The sequence below is a fragment of the Limanda limanda genome, chromosome 5 (assembly GCF_963576545.1).
Source record: "Limanda limanda chromosome 5, fLimLim1.1, whole genome shotgun sequence".
Classification (NCBI taxonomy): Eukaryota; Metazoa; Chordata; class Actinopteri; order Pleuronectiformes; family Pleuronectidae; genus Limanda; species Limanda limanda.
In genome coordinates this window covers 11,656,443-11,676,650 of record NC_083640.1, presented here as the reverse complement: position 1 = coordinate 11,676,650, position 20,208 = coordinate 11,656,443, and the positions used below count along the sequence as shown (strand labels likewise).

The following is a 20,208-nucleotide window of genomic DNA, read 5'->3' as shown; positions in this document are numbered from 1 at the left end:
GCGAGAACCAATTTGTTTACGCAGCCCTGTAAATGATTCGTGCAGCGCACTTTCATATTTTGTCTGATGTGCGTTTCTACGCGTCATTAATATTAATGGAGGTTCTTTTAGGCTGCCATCCACTCTATCCACAATGACGAGACACTTTATAAACAGGGATCGTCTGTGTGTGTCACCCCATCAGAGTCTTGTTGAAATCACACGGGGACTCGCACCTTCCACCGAGCCGACACCCCTCACCTCAACGCCTCCCTCCCTCAATAAACGCAATACTTCCTTTTTTAAAAATTGTTTGTGCTCCTCTGTTCTGCGTCGGAGGCTAATCTGGCTCCTTTTGTCGTGCAGCTATATTTCTGCTGCGTGTTGTCGGATAATGTGAGGATGGGATGAAAGGTAATCTGCGTGCAGAATTCCTAAAGCTCCCTTATCCTTGTTGAATTTCTCAAGAATTCCACCTTTGCCCTCCGGTTTCCCTGAAATAAATTACTTTAAGGGTGAGATGCCTTTACGCACACACAGACACACACACACACACTCCCTTTCTCTCTCTCTCTCTCCCTCCATCTGAGCTCCTGGTATTTTCTGTATGTTGCTTTTTAAACGCAGTCAAACAGGTATTCAGTCTTATTTATTTTATTCACTTTATTCCTCAAGGCGCTGGGGGGTTTTCTCTGCACTTTACTGGTTTTCTATAGATGCCACAACATTAAAATGACGCACAACGATGCGTCAGGCTGACACAGTCATGTATGAAACCTCATCAGCGGCCGTGGGGCTGCAGTCAAACCCCCTCAGATAGAACATGTTCCCCTGTCATTACACTCTCTGTTCTGCTCACTTTACTCTGTGTTTCACTGGAGCTGCTGACTGATACACGCCAGGCTCCCGTCCACTGTGGATCCCGGTAAGAGGCTGCACACGCTGGTGAAAATCTGCCTCCCTTCAGCTTCTGCTACTAAAGGTTTTGGGTTTTCTTTTTTTTTGTGTGTGTGTGCTACAAAATTACAGTGTTTGCACTGTGCAACCACGAGGGTTTGAGTGCTAATGGATTTATAATCTCCGTCTCAGGGACCATCCAAAGTAATTAGCACATAGGCTCTAAAGAAATGATGGTTAGTGAGCAATAAAGCCATTGCCCATAGCATAAACTGACAGTCCCTCTAACTTCAATCCAACCTCAAGCCTAATTGGGAAAGTCACTGCAGTTATTGTCCTCAATTATAGTGTGGGATGCAAAAAAAAAAAGAAGCCTGGAAAGAGACTTTCATTCATCACGTCTGAAAGTGAAGGATCTCAAGTCTCTGGAGAGGAGAAGCCATATTAAAAATAATGAGGAAATAGCCTAAACAATACTATCTACATAGGAAGCAAGCTGATTCACAGGGTAATGCAATTTTCCAGCTAAACTAAACTCCTTACAGGCAGAATTATAACTTTAACAAAAACAACATACACAGTGTTATAATGAAATAACAGGAATTAGCCGCTTTATTTTATTACACATAAAGTTGCATTAGTAAACAGATTGTTGTTTGCATCTGACACTTTTAATTTAATATGTAAACTTCCCCAGTCTTTGGAGAGTCACAGCAGAGTTTCCACTCATAATTAATATCCATGCTATTTAGTGAACTCTTGTTGCCTGTTAGACGCATTGGTCTTAAATGGCTGCAGCCTATAGGCTCAGCGATATTTCTAGCTATTTCTCATGAATGGCCATTCCATTAACAGCGATTAGATTATGTCTATTGAAAGTTGCTGATCCATAGAGGGGAAAAAACTAGCGGATAAAAGGCGATTTCAAGTGACCTTCTCGTCCCTTTCACACCAATCTGAGCCCCCCAGAATAATTTGGGGATCAGATTTGGACAAAAAAGAAGCACCCACTCCCCCCCACTCACACACACACTCACACACACACACTCTCTCTCTCTCTCTCTCTCTCTCTCTCAGCCCCCTCCTCCCTTTTCAACATACACTCAAAGCAACAAAACCCTCCAATTCAAACATGTGAATAAGTTAGATTTCTTTTTTAGGACTTGGCCAAATATGAGTGTGTCCGTGTTTATCCTGCATCGCATCTGTTAAAATCACACTTCTTTTTTTATTTCCTTCAAGTCCTCCCTTTATAGGTTTACATTGTGTTGAGAAAAAAGTTTTTCCACTTTAGAAACTCTAGGTTCCCAGTTAAAAATAAAAAATACATGTCAAATTACTGTTGTTTTTAAAGTGGAAAGTTTTAATGTCAATTAATTTACGTGATTGATTTAATTTGAGCCTAATTATAAAAAAACGTAATGGTTGCTCAACTGAAACAGTATGAATCAATTTGTCACTGCAGGATCAGTGCTAACAAACAAATTATGTTTACTTCTGTAAAAACTAACTACACTCAGAACATATTGTTAAAAGAAAGACAAAGGACAAACCCTATGTATTGTCTTCATTCATTGTCAATGTGGCTACTATCTACACCTTGTCTTTATTATACCCCACCAAAATACCCTATTATAGCAGTGTGAAATTATCATATTTAGGAAAAGAATATAATTGAAAGTAGAAATCATATTCTACAAAAAGTAGCTGATTACCAAGATATCATAAGAAACTTCATTATTATTAAATATAAGTTTTATGGTGAACTTCTCCATACAGCAGCCACACTCCAACATGATGTGTAAAGTTATTATTGAGGTTTAGAGCTGCGTTAGTTTTGCCTTACGTGCTCGATTGGACTATTAATGGGTCAAACATCCAGGACCCGACGTGGTGATGTGTTGACGCTGCTTTTAAATCCACGCATCAAGTTGCTCGTCGCATTATTAGTATTTCAATGTTGACTTGTTTGAATTTTTTGCTGACAGACGCTGAAATCGCAGGGATCAGCATCAGCTGAGTGTGTGTATGAACCCTGTAGCACCGTGTGTGTGTGCGTGTGTGCGCGGGTGCGTGTGTGTGTGTGTGACGAGCAGAGCAGAGGCCCCCATTGAAAAGCGAAGCTCACCCTCTAAGCCAATGCAATGTCTTATTGACTATACGCTGTGGTTATAACCCTGATGTGATTACACACAATCAATGATAAATAGAGCCCTGCACCATCTATAACGCTCGTCTCACGTCTCTCTCTCTCTCTCTCTCTCTCTCTCTCTCTCTCTGACGGGATATCGTGCTCGTGTCTCGTTTTATTGGGGGGCCTTGCACTTGTGACCCCAGTGTTTTCCCAACTGATAGTGCTGCTTGTTGGTTTCAGCTGGATTACAGCTGCAACACAAGGTCCCACTGCAGAGGAGTCCCTCACTGATCATCACTGATTTGCCCAAACTGCGTATTTGTGTATGTGTGTGTGTGTGTGTGTGTGTGTGTGTGTGTGTGTGTGTGTGTGTGTGTGTGTGTGTGTGTGTGTGTGTGTGTGTGTGTGTGTGTGTGTGTGTGTGTGTGTGTTGTATTAATTCCCATAAATATTTTAGCTGTAAAGTCATTAGTAGAAACTTTCACACAGAAGGAAAATCCATCATCTATAATCCTTCTGTGGATTATTCACTTTGGATTGAAATAGAAAAAGTCGGATGGAAGTTTAATATTCTGAATATTCACTTCATCATAGTGAATTAAAGTCAGTGTAGGACGGCTGCTGTGAAGCGCAATAGCGAGACGTGTTTAATAAATAAAAAACAATACTAATAATATGTAATTCTTATGTAATTATTCTGTGATGTTCACAGAGTTGTTCCCTTTTTAGAAACTCTTTTAGAGTGCCGTAATGCAAAATTAATAATACTTGGCCCAGGTTGAGAAATTAGGTTATTAATGAGCATGAACTTAATACGCACATGCAGGATTAAGGTCAATGTTATTATGTAATGTTCTTTGACGAGCACTTTGTTCTTGAATAACCTTTAAATACTGTTAGTTTCTACGTGTGGTTTTTGAATTTTTATTACGATCCCTTCATATTAATAATGCTGCTGTGATCTATCCCCCATGTTTGACATCTTACACCTCCTCACTGCTGCCTTGTCTCACACATAATGTAACAGTGCGTGAGATTTAAAATTGAGTGCATTTAAATGTATTATTTACTTGTTTATTTATTTGTTTTTATTACTAGTTTGTAGAGAGTGTATTGGGAGATGGGCAGCGGCTGGTCTCCTCCATCAGCCTTGAAATCCGGTGACACTATCGCCTGAGACAAACCGGCTGCTATCGATTCCGTTTTACTTTGTGTTCTCACAACAAATAGCCTCGCAGGTGAGGTGCGCGTTGAAATAATAACAAGAGGTCCCGGTGTCCAGCGGCTCCACAACACGCCAGCCTGTGATAACACGACTGCTATCTGATGCACAAATCAGCTGGAAAACAGAGTCTCCCTAAATGGGACGTAAAGTAGAGACAAGATGAGACTGTCCCAGTAAAGAAAGCTAAAAAAGTTGTGCCCGGCTCGGCTGCAGGGTTTGGAGTTCCACGGTCATGTGGAGCCGAGCGCACAGGAGTAGCTTTGCGCAGGGAGCCGTGCGCTCCGAGCTCATGGAGAAAGTGTGGAGATAGAACGCGTACTTGCCTGATCTGAGCCGGGGTTCGATCCCGGTGCAAAAAGCTGCTCCTCCGCTGCTCCTCGGCGCCTCCGCTGCGGCTTCTCCTCCCTTCCACGTCCCGCTGCCTGTCGACTTTCTCCCCGGTTTCCCTCGCCGCTCCCCAGCTTTTCTATCAGAGCCTCTGTACCCTGCTCCCTATACTCGCTGCCCCCCCTCACTCTCCACTCTCCTCTCTTCTCCCGCGGAGCCCCCTTTTTTCCCCAATCTGTGGAGTTAAATCTTAATGATACACTTACGGAGGAAGAGAAGGGGGGGAAAAAATTCTTTGTCCGATTTAATCTTATTGGTTTCACCTTTTCAAAGAGCCGGAGACATGGCCGGGGAGTTTTCAGTGGAGTGTCCGAGACAGGGACGGGAGAGAGAGCTCTCATGTTGAATACTTAAAAAACAACCCATCCCTCCGATGCCTTTCCAAAGGGGGCACTTGCATATTTGCGCTCCATTGTATCTGCTAATATCTCTGTGTGCTTAAAGCTCTGTATACAGACACTTTGATTATTTATATTCAACAGCAACTTCGTGTATTTTCAATGCATATTCCATTATTACAACACGGTGTATTACAATGTTTTGGTGACTATAGAAAAACAACGTTTTCGCCTTTATGTTCCACGTAAATCCAAGTGCCATCAAAAGGAGAAGTGCACTTTTGAGGCAGTCTCTATTTTCCTTGTAATTTAACCTATCTTTATTGCTGGTTTTTTTCAAGTTTGTCCCTGGTTATACGTCCTCAACATACAAAATATTGCACTTTTGCACAATAAGTCCAAATAAGGTCAAGAGGAGCCTTTGCGCAAAATGTTTGGCTCGTTTTTAATTTTTCTAGATCAACTTTTAAGTTAAAAAAATTCATGTTTGATGACTTGGGCATGCATTAACACGAGGCTGTAATTGTACAACGTACGCTAGATGGCAGCGCGATCCAGACATTTCTGAGCTGGAGAGGCAGCCAGCCTGCAGAAGCCCTGGTACAAAAACGCCGGAATCCCCCCCATGCAAATTCCCAGCAACTTCACATGATTTTGAATTACTGTCATTATTAAGACATAATGTGACACCAGCGCAGTGATTGTGGAGACTATAGGACCTCGGTAATTATTGAATATTGCTTATTGCTCCGTCTATTTATAGAGATTTCCGGCCGCTGGCACGGCATCCCGTTTGTATAACACGCTCTTTCATGCATCAGTCTTCCCATTGACATTTTTCCTCCCTTTATAAGCTCCTTTAAACTAAATTGTAAGTTTTAATCAGCGAGACTGTGCCGATTACAGACAAGGATTTACCGCAATGCGCATGCCAAAGACAAAACAACGTGTGAAAATATAAATCCGCTTCAGACCAATAATGACACCCGTTAATTCTATAATAAAGATACTGGACTCAGACAACCCATTTTTGAAACTTTGGGGGAATTTCTGAGCCAGAGTCCTTCTTTCGCCGCTGCGCACAGCTTTTTTTTTTTTTTTTTTTGTATATTTGTCGTGCGTAAAAACCTTTGTCCCCCCCCACCCTATTGCCTTTACCCCGCTTTTTCAGCTATTCTATCCAGGGTTTCTTCCTCTTTTTGGTGACAATAGACGGCCCATACTAATCAGGTTTCAAAGTAAATAGCAGCGCGGGGCGAGCTCAATGTAAATTGTGCCTGTCAGAGCCCCCCCCCCCCCCCCCCCCCCAGCCCCCTCCAGTCGTACATGGCAACACTATAAAAAATATCCATCCTCGGCTGCGAGTCGGTGCAGCACTGAGTCTGGAAACCTCGGATTTACCCGAACCAGGAGCCCCGGATCCTCCATCGGACCCGAGCTGCCTCCACTTGCACTCATCATTGTGAGCGTTATTGCATCAAGTGTTCATTTTTTGTAATAAGACAAAAAAAAAAAGGAATCTCCCTTCGCGCTCCGCCGTTTATTTCAAGAAATCGACTCCTTTGGAAAATCTACAGATTCGAGCCCTGGCTGGGAACCGGTGGGATTCGCAGGGTTGCACATTTCTCGGACTTTTTCAGAAAGAAATAATATTCTCTTAAGATTTCAACGCGAGACCCAATGACTTCGGTGGATGGACATTTTTTGCAGTGAATGAACAGAGGGGGACTAACCAATCGCGAGGCAGAGAGGGCTTGGCTATAACCTTAGCCTCCCATTTTCTCTCTCTCCCTGTCCCCCCCTCTCCTCCTCTCCTCCTCTCCTCCTCCTCTATGCAGGGCTCTGGCCAGTCAGTCGCCTTTGATTATCAGTCTCCAGCAGCCCCTCTCTTGGCTCCTTGACATGAGCACCATATAAGGCGCAGCGATCTCCATAGAAACGTGTCAGTTTCAATAGTAGTGTCAAAGTTCACTATATACAGACATTCGCGCAGATCCCCCGTTTCGGAAACATTGCTCTGCTGGTCCTCCCGTTTAAGCGCATTCATTTTTTGGGTCTCTCCTTCTTCTTGCATATTCTATTAGTTGTTGCTGTTTTTCCTCTTCTGCCGCTTCTTGATTTTTTCCAAAACCTTTTTTTCTCCTCCTCGCATCTGCGTTCCCTCCTGCCGGAGAGAGGCGAAACTCTACATGGGCACTTCATTCGGCGACGCGGTCTCCTCTCGCTGCTGGGCGAGATGATGAGGTTTATTTAAAGAATATACATGTAGAAAAATCCGGCTCTCCAGTTTTTTTTCCTCCCTTCTCGTGCGGCGAAGACCGGAGCGCAAAGGAGCCAGGGGAAGAAAAGAGAAAGGAATTTATCTCCGCAGCACTTTGGATCGCGTCTTTCCAGCAAAAGGTTTTTTTACTCGCTCCTGCGTCCATGTGAATCGCTCCTGCCTTTTTCCCTTTGTGGCTATTTTGTATCAAACTGCATTTTGCTGCGTCTGGACTCTGGCTTTCCTACAAGATTAGGGATTCCTGAATGGCTGGCTGCAATATACCTTGGAACTGGCCTCCCGATACTTGCACATCCTGATCGGTGCCTATTCAATCGCTCTCCTGTATTTTTGAATGTATTGATCGCGTTCTGCTCGCCTTCTTTACCCCCCCGTAAGAGATCGCGTGTTCCGATTTGACTTTGCACTGCCCCGTCTGTCTGAGATCTATTTTTGTTCGAAATCCTCCTCGCTTCACAAACACCGGCGATCATTTCGCTTTATAGCACTTTCCGGGGCCGAGATATGGCAATGGTAGTTAGCGTGTGGCGAGATCCGCAGGAAGACGTGGCCGGAGGACCTCCGAGCGGCCCCAACCCCGCGACGCAGCCGGCGAGGGAGCAGCAGCAGGCGGCATCAGCGGCGCCGCACACCCCGCAGACCCCCAGTCAGCCGGGACCCCCGTCCACGCCGGGCACCGCCGGGGAGAAGGGCAGTCAGAATTCTGGACAGCAGCATATTGAATGTGTGGTTTGCGGAGACAAATCGAGCGGCAAACACTATGGCCAGTTCACCTGCGAGGGATGCAAAAGTTTCTTCAAGAGGAGTGTACGGAGGAACTTAACCTACTCATGTCGTGCCAATAGGAACTGTCCCATTGACCAGCACCACCGAAATCAGTGCCAATACTGCCGGCTGAAGAAATGTTTAAAAGTGGGAATGCGTCGGGAAGGTGAATATATATATATTAATATATATTAGTACATATTTTTTTTCAAACCCAGTCATGATTACGCATCCTAGCAGCAGAACGTACAGGGCTGCCATGTTGCATTAAGGTCACAGGCTACACGGCTGGGCATACTGCAGACTCCATCCATGTTTTTGAGGGATGTTTGCATGAATGGTGAGTCTCTGTGTGGCTGTGTGTGAGAGGAGGGTAAAAGGCCAGCGTCGCCCCGAACAAAGCGGCTCGTCGGGTTGACCCTTTTATTTTGTTTTTTCTTGCAGACTAAACGCTGCCATTATCAAACACGGGCATTACCCTCATAACAGGCCCCTTTTACGCATAGGTTTTAGAGCAGAAGAGGTGTTGTGCGAAAGTGTGTGTGTGTGTGAGTGTGTGTGTATGTGTGTGTGAGAGATAGAGTGTGTGTGTGTGTGTGTGTAAGGCTAATAGTCCCTTTCAGAAGTATGGAAAGCTAACTTATTTATAATCGTACAGTGGGGTTTGTGATCTGTGTGTGTACATGTAAAATGCACACACTCCAAACCCCACGTCTGTCTCCAGCTCCCTGTGCAGACTAGACAGCCCCAGACACTGAATAATGCCGCTGAAGTTGTTCATGGCTAATTGTTTTGCCTGGTGTATTACAGGCCGTGGAACAACTTTCCTCCCCACGTTAAGTGTTTGATTCCAATTTATGCAAACATCCCTCATTTAAAATCCACTATTTGTGGCATCACGCTGCAAGCCCACGTATAACGCACCCTGACTTACATTAATATTTAATTTTAATACCAAACAATGGCTGAAATCCCTTTATTCCCAGCTGATCCTTTGATGTGGCTAAAATGTACAAATGTGGCTGCATTCAGCTGTAATTATCAATCCTATTTATAATATGTTTGACCACGATAGATAATTATTCAAATTAACAAAAAACAAGAAAAATATAGAGCTCAAGTAAAGAAGTAGGCTACTGAATGCAATAGGCTCTCGTGCCTCAAAATTTTGAAACTAATAATTTGGCAATTTTACTTTAGGGCAGCAGAAAGTGTGTGTGTGTGTATGTGTGTGTGTGTGTTTTCCGTGTAAAAGTTATTGTGTTTTCATTTTTCTGCCCCCAGCCCATGTAGCCTGTGTTCCTTAATACAAATGCTGTCAGTGTTTAGGTTGAGGGACACAGCACATCTGTTGTGATGAGATATTTACGTTGTCGATAACATAATCTGGAATAATATAGTCGTGCAGACAGCATATACTAGTCAATATGTTTAGAGAAGCGTGCAGAATTTAGATTTGTGTGCATGCCGTTTCAGTGAGCAGAAGCACACAAGCTGTAGCCTGCAGGACTCTTGTAACACTCATGAACAATGTTTATCAGTCCTGGATGCACATTTCCTCTTTTTCTCTTTCTTTTTGTTAGCGGTTCAGCGAGGACGAATGCCTCCAACCCAGCCCAACCCAGGCCAGTACGCGCTGACGAACGGGGACCCTCTGAATGGCCACTGCTATCTGTCCGGATACATCTCGTTATTGCTGCGGGCCGAGCCTTACCCGACGTCCCGCTACGGGAGCCAGTGCATGCAGCCCAACAATATCATGGGCATCGAGAACATCTGCGAGCTGGCTGCTCGCTTGCTCTTCAGCGCCGTGGAGTGGGCGAGAAACATCCCTTTCTTTCCCGACCTGCAGATCACCGACCAGGTGTCCCTTCTCAGGCTGACGTGGAGCGAGTTGTTTGTGCTTAACGCGGCCCAGTGCTCCATGCCCCTGCATGTGGCCCCTCTGCTCGCCGCGGCAGGCCTCCACGCCTCCCCGATGTCCGCGGACCGCGTCGTGGCTTTCATGGATCACATCCGGATCTTCCAGGAGCAAGTGGAGAAGCTTAAGACGCTGCACGTAGACTCGGCAGAGTACAGCTGCCTGAAGGCCATCGTGCTTTTCACATCAGGTGGGTGTCCAACATGTCACATATAGGAACATGTCTATAATCAAATGAGGCCTAGTTACACTCAGGGTTAGTGGGAGTGAGGAGCGGGACACTGGGAGGTGGCTGTCAAAGACACGCTGGTCACAAATCTGACTTTACGAGATGTTTGTGTTGCCGATGGAATCGCTATTTTGTCAACAGCTTGCTACATATCCACTTACATGCATTCCCATGTCAGTTGTAGCCGCAGCATAAGACGTGTAAACAAATCCAGATTGAGCGAGCGCGTCAAGTTTTAAGTGTAACACTCACATCAGTGCTTTTTTAAAATAGGTGGCAACTGACAGTCTCATAGGTGTAAATATTTTATAATTACTCAGATAAAGTTTTTCGGACTCGTCGAAGCTCAGAGCCAGAATGTAGGCTCGCGTCCATAAATTTTGGAACAGGTGTCAAATAATTGTGCGTAAAGATGAAATAGTCCATCACTGCAGTGATATATGACAGCTGATGCGTTTATGAGTGTTGTCGCGGGCTTTTATCCTTGTTTTGCGTGCACAAACACATGTCTTAGGGGGGCAGGAAATAATCCTTAGCAGACTGAGATCAAAAAGACTGATGGAAGTTGAATCATATGTCAGCGCATCGCTTCTGCAGGACGCAGAGTAACGCTGCTGTCGCCTATAGATGGTTTGTAGATTCGTCTTAGGTGACCTATTAATTTTCCCTGTAAGTGAGGATTGTTCCTCTTCGCGCGCACGCTCTCAAAAGTCACCGGCAGTAATTTTCAAAAGTAACCCACATTGTTGATAGCATAATTGATGGCAAGGTCCTAAAGGTCCTCATTTACTCTCGGTGCGTAATTTAGATGCTATTTCGGAGATGGTTGTGTACACTGGGTGCCATTAGGCCTGGTATGTCAGGGGAGTCCTGTGATGATGGGGAGGAAGAGGAAAAGTCCTAATTCACTCACTCACAGGCCCCAAACTACTTGTGAACTTATCTCGAAGTTTATACCTCGTAGTCTCGTATTTGGCCCATTACAAAATTCTGTAATACGGACGAACATTATCTATAATTGGACACGTTCTCGATAAAATATTAAGTTTTAACGTAGTTTTCAGATTTGGATTTTTAATCAAATAATTCCCACTTTCAATATCCCTAGCGTCTCAACTGAATTCTATATTGAAGGTTGTTACACTTGTATTCCAGCATATTTCAATTTGTATTGTTTACTACTTATTGTCACAGGAATCGACACATTAATAAATTAACTCTACTGTTTTAATATTATATTATATTATATTATTTTATTTTATATATTATTATATTATATTAAATTATATTAAATTATATTATGTAAAAAGTCTTTCATATAATTTTATAAAATTGTCAAACAGTTTATAGCTGATAATAAGCTCAATTTAATGAGGATCTAAATTAGAGTGGAGTTAGAGTTCTCCCCAAACTTGAAACAAGGAACACACTGATTGTACGAAACCACTTTCAATGCTCATTGTTCCATTAAGTCGAATACCACATAGGTTTTTCCAACAGTTAGAAGACTTTGTATTTTTACTATTTTTAGTTTCAGGAGCCACAATAACTACTTTCGGTTTCGGGGTTTGGAAGTCTAATCGACACACCAACATTTTGAACGCAAACTGAGACGTAAATATATGTTTTAACAGAAATAAGTGCGTATTTTTCCTCAGCGGCCGTCCTCAAGGAACACGCCAGCCTGTTAAATTCACTTTACTCACTATTAGTGCGTTCATCCTGTAATATCTCTTCGTGCACTGACACATTTGACCATATTTTCCCAACGCACGGCGCATCAGTAACTCACCGCAGACTACACCCAGAGAAACTCCATACGCACATTAACGTTGAACTCCATATATTTCTAACACATCACTTAGTTATAGGTTGGTGGGCTAATACTGGTGTTGGCTATAACAAGTCATGTGGCTCTCTGCCAGGGAGCGCGGTGGAATTGTGTTGCCTTTAATAACACACGACCTTTCGGGTGTTTTGTGCGTAAATAACGGTCACCGGGCAAAAACTCTATTTCAGCACAGTTCAGGTTCATTGTCATACATTAACTTCTTATCCACATGTGTCTGCTGCAGCCAACCTCCCAGCAGAAATAGTGGTTTGCAAATCTGGAAGCTATCTGTTCGCATGTCCCAGCCTATTGAGGGCTGTGGGGTGCAGGGTTGCAGGCAGGCCTTATGGAGAACGATGGGGTGTCTTTGACCAGCTTTCCCTTGACACATACATTCAACTGCAGCCCCTTCCCCGCGTCGCTTTGAACTCCCCACGTATCGCTGAGTTGCAACAGTCGTGCCAAGTTTGATAATTTACAAGAGAAATCTCCAAATGTAATTAATTTCCCCCTTATCGATCGCTGTAGATTTTAAAAAGGGACACTCAGCGTTAATCCACAGGGGGATTTGCATACGGGGGGGTGGGGGGGCGCTGACCGGCCCGGACGGAGGTCACACTAAATCACCCCGAGATCTCCGCGTTGCCCCGGGTTCATAAGGTTATTGTGTCTGGCCACAGTGAGTTATACCACTGAGAAAAAAATCGCGAATAGGCTTAAAAGCATCTGCCCGGTGTTTAATGTGGTGCTTGAAAGCTAAAGCTGTCTTCCCTGTGTCGTTTGTGGAATAAAAAGCACAGCTCAATACAGAATCTCTTAAGGACAGCCTGGGACTCCATGTGGGACCATGCAGCCGACACCAGCGGTTATGCTGCTTGCCTTTACAGCAGTTTATAAGCAGTAGAACACGCATGCTTGGGCTGTGTGAAAAACAGGCTGAAACACTGTAATACACTAACAAGCCTTTTATGCTTTTGTTTATATCTGAGTGTGGCTGCACAACCCACCGGTGAGCACCAAAACGCACGGCCTCGCCTGCGCCGCTTGCACATGCATGCAGGCTCATTTTCTGACGTTTTATGTCGCTTGTGCGCGACTATTGACTTCACCTCCTGCTAATAAATGTGATTGCTTCCAGCGGCCCCGTGTCCTATAGGCTCCACGGAGGAAAAAACAGGCCAAGGCTGGTCTATGGAGAGAAGAGCAACGAAATGACTTAACAGCTTACGCGCGGAGTAATTAGGTCACATTACATCCAGTGTAATTTCAGATTCATCAGTGCCGTTTATGTTTCCTTATACTTGAATCCCCAGAGTCCAGACACGAAGAGCAGCGGCCTTCGGGCCCTGGAGCTGCACTATATGCCACCCTGCCCCATCACTTCTTCCCCCCCCCTCAGCACCGTTTCCATTGCATTTAACTGCATGTTCGTGTTGACTGTTGTACGAGGACAGCAGCAGATATATATTTATCCTCCCCAGTGTTGTGCAAAGCCCTTGTCCAGCAGCAAGCCGCTTGTTTGCTCTGTATGACAGTCCCACCGGTCCCCCTGGCTCAGTGTGATGTAGCATGTTTGGCCAGTGTGTTTGTTCATTCCACTTTGTCAATAACACGTAAAGGCTGATGTTGAATGATAACCAGAGTGCTTTTGCAGGATGTAAATTGGGGAAGGCAAAGTGTGCTCCTAGGCAGAGTTAGGCTAAAAAAGACATATATGACCACGTGGGTTTGCGTATTTAAATGCAATAACTTTTCAAATAATTATAATGGAAAAAGTGAGTTGTCTTTTTCATGTCACCCAAGCTTCTCTGGGTGTTTGGTGACATAAGAAACTGATTTATTAAAAAATAGATATCATTTTAATAATGCATTTGACGTCTACACGTATTGTTTCTTGTTTGTTCCTGGAAATGTAAAAGTTTGACAGGAAATACACACATGTCAGAATCAGCTTCTTTCCCACAGCATGATGTACCTTGGGGTTTTTCAGGGAATTGACAAATCTAACCACAGTCTTCTTTGTGTGTGTGTGTGTGTGTGTGTGTGTTCCACAGACGCTTGTGGCCTGTCGGACGCAGCTCACATCGAGAGCCTCCAGGAGAAATCCCAGTGCGCCCTGGAGGAGTACGTGAGGAGCCAGTACCCGAACCAGCCAAGCCGCTTTGGGAAGCTCCTTCTGCGGCTGCCCTCTCTGCGCACCGTCTCCTCTTCGGTAATCGAGCAGCTGTTCTTCGTCCGCTTGGTAGGTAAAACTCCTATTGAAACCCTCATCAGGGATATGCTATTATCCGGGAGCAGCTTCAACTGGCCTTACATGTCCATCCAATGATCCTAAAATGAAAGTGGAAAAAAGAGAGGGAAAAAAGGACCAAAATTCTGCGCCCCTCCGCCCATCCTCCTCCAAGAAGACTATATATAGGACCTTTTCTGAGAAACTTGGAAGACATAACTTTTTTCTGTCTTCTGGGACTGTGATGGAATACATAATGTACAGAAAAATATCGGAACTGGACTTTACGCCTGTGTAAACCCACCCTCATCTTCAAGAACAATACTCTTCATTTTGTAAAATACTAGTCTTTATTTTCCTTTTTTTTTTTTTGTAAAAAATACGAATAAAATGAAAAACATCATATGCGCAGTAAGAAAAAAAGAATCAAGACTTAGCGGGAAAATAATGTTTCCAAGCAATTATAAGAATTGTCCTGTGTCTATGTACCTCTCTGTTTTGTATTTTTTCTGGTTCTAAACCAGGGTTTCTGTGATTCTATACTAATAATTTTTTGATATAACCTTTTGCTTCTTATAATGAGTGCGATATATGTTGTCGAAGCTATGTTCTCCAAGAATTAAAATTGAAGTGAGAATTTAAAAACAGAAAAATAAAGAAATTTAGACAAATAAGAAACAGTCTAATCGCTATGACAATATCAACACTGATGGTTGAACTTTTTTTTTCCTTAATTGATGCGATGGACCTGCAACCGCAGCAGCAGCAGCAAACTGACCTCCAGGACATTTTTACTGAGAGGACCGTCTGGGGCGCCTTTCCCCCGGGTGTCGAGTCGATCATCAGTCAAAGAGGAGAGACATGAAAATCAAAAGCACTTTTAATATATCATTTCAAAATACATTTTGTTTGTTTCGTCTTGGAAGAAATTTTCATTGTTTCTTGAATTTTATTGGTTGTTGCCTTCAATTTGCTTACTCCATGATGCAGCTTTTTGCAGAAGGGTCGGTTGATGAAGTTGTGTGATGGTGACTGTACTATTAAAAAAAGAAATAGGCAACGATGTCTCCTTCTCAAGCATTTTCCTGGAAGCAATTGTCAAGATTCTCGGGCTTGTTTTACTGTGTGCGTTAACGTGCAGCCTATGTACAGTCGAGTCTGTACCCTGCACCTAATTCTGAGTCCACTGTTTACCTCCATTACACCTACCAGTGAAAACGAGGTGCTACACGGGATTAAGAGTGGTAATTACACAACGCGTGCATGCCTTATATTTCCACAAACTCACTGACATAACTTGCAATGCGAGCACAAAGGAGGAGAGGCTTCGAGGAACCGCACACAGCAATGAGCCCGGTGCCAACCTGCGAGCGCATTAATGTTTAATATTTTTCCCAGACAGCCGAGGGAAGCCTGCGCACCACACAGAGCCACCTCTGTCCTACCTCCTGTGGCTTAATCAAGGTGATTCTCCACAAACCAAACAATATTCCCCCTCTCTCTCTCTCTCTCTCTCTCTCTCTCTCTCTTTCCCTCTCTCCACCCCTGTTCTTTCAACAACAAAAAAACGCACCGCCTTGATAGTGCATGGCTCGGTATTGATGTGGGCGTCGTTTGGCAAAAGGGTTAGGCCCCGCTGCAAAGCTGCTGTGATATGCGTGATCAATCTGGAAAATGTATTTTACAGCATGTAAGCCAGTCGATAGGAACACCGAGTGTGATGCATTGTGTGGGACTGGAGAGGAGGAAGGAGAGAGAGAGAGGTAGAGAGACTATGGAGGGAGGCAGTGCAGACACAATTTAGAGGGGAAACGTGTTTGTGTTGTGTGTGCGTGTGCGTGCGCGTGCGTGTGGTGCAAAGACAGAGACAGAGATGTGGCCTTGGTTTTGCCTGATACATTCAGAGTGTAATGAGTACATCGATAAGTCCTCAATGTGTTAGATGGGTTACATGGAGTTTGTGTCCTTGCATTGGTCCGTCTCAGTGTTTGCGTGTGTGTGTGTGTGTGTGTGTGTGTGTGTGTGTGTGTGTGTGTGTGTGTGTGTGTGAGTGTGTATGTCTGCGTGCGTGCGTGTTCGTCCCCTCTTTATGTGTCTCCTCCATACTCGCAAATGACGAAGCCCAGTTATGGACCTGGATCCATCCATCCATCCCTGTCGTTACTGCGTTATAAACACACACACACACACACACACACACACACACACACACACACACACACACACACACACACACACACACACACACACTTACACCTTCCAGTGCTAAATGTGATAAACTGGAGGGCGTTATGAAGAAGGAGAAAATGGGGTTTCGGTGTGACAATTATTACATTTGCCTGTTAGTCGTCCCCTCTTCGTCACCGGACGTGTTGCTCCTGCGCCATATTGCCCACGTCTTCCTCTGTGCGAGGGCCAGGAGGACAGGAGCAGAACTGCATGTATAGCAAAGGCTGAATTTCAAAACGCCATATTTGTTATCTGCCTCGTAGGATGGAGGGGGAGGGGAATCTGTGCCCGTGGGTTATTTGTTTGCGTTGCCTTGTCTCGTTCAGACTGAGGCTACAGTATTAAGGTATTCATTACAGTGGGCGCTGGTTGGAGTGATGCTATGGGTCTGTGCGTCAGGCTGTCCTCAGATGCTCTCTCTCTCTCTCTCTCTCTCCCTCACAAGAACACAGTTTCTTACTCTTCGTGATTAATGTGACATATTGGACCTGTTAGCCCTCCAGTCTGCGCAGTGTGCAGCAGCGGGTCAGTTGTCACGCAGCCTTGATGTTGCTTACTACACGAACACAAATGTGGTATTTCTTCAGGTTATATCGTTATGATGGAAAATAATCCCCCCCCACCCCCCACCCCCCCTGCAGCCGGCGGTCAGGAGCAAGTTGCAGAATAAACACGGGCCCTTTCATTGCGTCACGCTGGAGCCACGACATGCTGAATTACATTTAAAATTTAAATAAATAAACAGACACAAACCCATCAAATCTTACAACAGACAATTACGGAAGCTCACTAATTATTTAGCGTGTTCGTCGGTTTCTTATATCTTCCTGGGCAGCAAGTGAGAATAAATGTCTGCTTATTTTTTTTTCAAAAAGGATGAATATGGCGTCACCGTGGCCAGCATCCCAAACAGCCCAGGTCCGGGTGGTTCTGTGCAGATCTGGACTAAATTGTTTGCTGGGTTATTAAACGCAGCTTTCAGCCGGTTGTCTCCACATAATGTATTCTAAATCCCTCCTGAGCAACTATCTTTTATCCTCTCGCTGAGAGCATTCTGTTACACAATTGTTACACTACGGGCTATATAAAGCAATAGTTCAAAAAACACGTGAAATTGTGGCATGTGTTCCTAATTAACGATTTCTGGCCAGGCGATACAAGCTAAAGCACAAGAGGACTGTAGGAAAAGTGATATTTTCTATTTAGGCTGTGGACCAAATTCCACTGTCTCCACTCTGACAGAAGCTTAAATTATTCAAATATTGACACAATACGCTTCAAATATCAACTTTATTTTTATTTTTTATTTTTTTTCCCCCAGACGTTTATCATCCTCGGATGTGATGACAACATGAGTAGTGCTCATAGCGAATTAAATAAAGGGAAATGGATGAGGAGCAAAGTGCAGAGTTAATGCACCGTCAGGTTGGACTGTGGCTGCGGTGGGTAAAGGAGATGGATATGTGGCACACTGTAGGCCCCATTTGTGTCTGTAATTTCGGAAACTCCGGTTACCAGAGTGTTAGTACGAAATGAGTTAAATAACCATTTACCTTTGTCTGGTTTCATTCATCAAACCACAAGTGGAGGACTCCTAACACGAGGGGGCTATTTGTTTGCTTTACACAAGCAGCTGGGTGCGATTTCACGTTTGAGATATCTGTCTGAAAGCGAAACATTTATTATCCCAACTTGTCAGCGAACCTATTTCTCCAAAAAAACCCTCAATGCAAGCCAATGGCTTTTTATGCAGCGGTGGAAATGTCCTATTGGCGTTACACGTCACTTCATTTCACTTAGAGTAGCCTGGTTTCCCCGGTCACATTTGACAAATACTGTTGTTGGAGACAATAACAATTTCCAAATAGCTGCTCCGCGTATGAATGGGGGGGCCCTGTGAAGTATGACACGGCTTATTTCTCATGGTGTCTTGTGCGTAAAAAAATGATGACAGCAGCAGACAACAAGTGCTGCGCGCCGCTCGCCTGCCCCCCCACACCTCATCCACACGAGCCTGCAAAATGGCTGGGACCGGCACACATACAAGGGGGGGGGGGACACATGTCCATAAACTAAATGGATTCCCGGGAGATGTGCGCGTTGTATCTGAGCAAACAGCCCGAGTTCCATGTTGTATTGGCTGCACGCAGTCAATGAAGAGAGAGACACATCTTATGATTACAACGCGCTGCTCTGAGATCTGTCCGCGGACCTTAAAGACAACCTCCACGGATCAGATCCAGCCCTGCAGGGTATATGAACTATCCCTGGATGTGAATGTAACATGGGGGGGTGGGGGGTGCATCCCAGGGGCGCCTCCCTGTGCGCGTGTCTGTGCGCACACGCAAGTTTGTAATGATTGTCGCAACTGTACAGGCAGCCGGGTTTTTTTTTATATACATACGTGTGAGGTCCCTCTGCGTAAAAGCGTGTAGCCACCAAGCGTACGTACGCGTGTGTGTGCGCGCTACCGGCCGAGTGAGAGAGGGAGAGGGAGAGGGAGAGAGAGAGAGAGAGAGAGGGAGAGAGAGGTGGTTGTGAGAAAGCCCGGATCGCTGTGTAAGCGGATCCCTTTGTGTTGATTTAGGAAGACGTCTGCTGTATATAACGTTCAAGGCTGATAATATCATTGCCTGGCCAGATAAATAAAGCATTGGCCAAAACCATCGGGTCAGCTATCGATCCGACTCTTCTCCCCGAGAGAGGGAGAGCGAGAGAGAGCGAAAGAGAGGGAGACAGAGGGGCGGGGATGGAGGGTGAGAGGGGAATAGGAGGAGAGGGGGGATTGAGAGAGAAAGAGAGAGAGAGAGAGAGAGAGAGAGAAAGGGAGAGAGACCTCACTCATTAGCATTCCACAGCCATGGACTAAACGCTGACAACTAACAGAGATATCCAGCTCTACACCACTGCATGCATTTTCCCCCCTTTGTCTTCTTCCCCCTGGCCCTTCATTTCCAGCGGACAGATCTCTCGTCACAGCCAACACATTTTTATTTATGCCTTCTCCACTCATGCTTTTTTTTTCCTGTGCACGAATGGACCCCGTGCACAAGAGAGAAACCCTTCCAGTAAAACACAGAGAGAGGGAGAGGAGGGGGTGATGTTGTAAAAGCTGTGCAGAAGTGACAGCGCTAAGCACACAGGCTTTACTTGGGAGGGATACAATTGTGTGTGACTGGACAAAATAGAAGTAGAGACGTTTAAAATCGCAACCTTAACTGCTTTTAATTAAATATTTGAGGATGAAAAATAATAGAGCCTTTACATTTCGTCGTGAGAAGGTTGATTATTCAAATGTAACAGTATTATAATATGTTGTACACGTAGGCTGGGTTTTTTGAACATTTGCAGAATATCTTTTATCTTTAAAAGTTGTTTTGGCGTAATCCTTTATTAATCCTTTATTATTCGTATTCACCAAAAGCTGTAGGACACAATAGGCATTTCAATAGAAGAGCAAAAGCAGTAAATTCAAAATCTTTCATGTTTGAAAAGTTTAAGTTGTGTTTTTGCATTAGTGGCCTAAACAAATTAATCCCAACTACTTTTTTCAGGATGAAACCAATTTTCGGGGGGATAAATCCACATGCGTAAAATGCGTAAAAGTAATAGAGAGACACCACTGACATTTCTTGGACAACCTCCTTTTATTTTTCAGATGACTATATCCTAATACGCGCTCCAGTCTTCACCCAACAATGACAGCTGTTCATCTGATAGTAACTTCTTTCCAAGTTTTTCTCCCCTCCCACCCCGGGGCCC

The 20,208-nt window shown here is 44.5% G+C and overlaps 1 protein-coding gene across 1 annotated transcript; it reads left to right on the top strand.

Annotated features, from left to right (window-relative positions):
• The first annotated feature begins 6,893 nt into the window (after window positions 1-6,893).
• On the top strand, window positions 6,894-15,277 carry nr2f1a (nuclear receptor subfamily 2, group F, member 1a). The gene is made up of 3 exons (XM_061071293.1): window positions 6,894-8,172; window positions 9,590-10,117; window positions 14,042-15,277. The coding sequence occupies exons 1-3, from the start codon at window positions 7,746-7,748 to the stop codon at window positions 14,314-14,316; spliced, it is 1,230 nt and encodes a 409-aa protein (XP_060927276.1). The 5' UTR covers window positions 6,894-7,745; the 3' UTR covers window positions 14,317-15,277.
• Window positions 15,278-20,208: the final 4,931 nt, after the last annotated feature.

Coding starts and splice junctions, on each gene's coding strand:
- nr2f1a (XM_061071293.1), top strand. CDS start 7,746: ATGGCAATGGTAGTTAGCGTGTGGCGAGATCCGCAGGAAGACGTGGCC. Junction 8,173..9,589: donor AGTGGGAATGCGTCGGGAAG/GTGAATATATAT, acceptor TCTTTTTGTTAG/CGGTTCAGCGAGGACGAATG. Junction 10,118..14,041: donor CATCGTGCTTTTCACATCAG/GTGGGTGTCCAA, acceptor TGTGTTCCACAG/ACGCTTGTGGCCTGTCGGAC.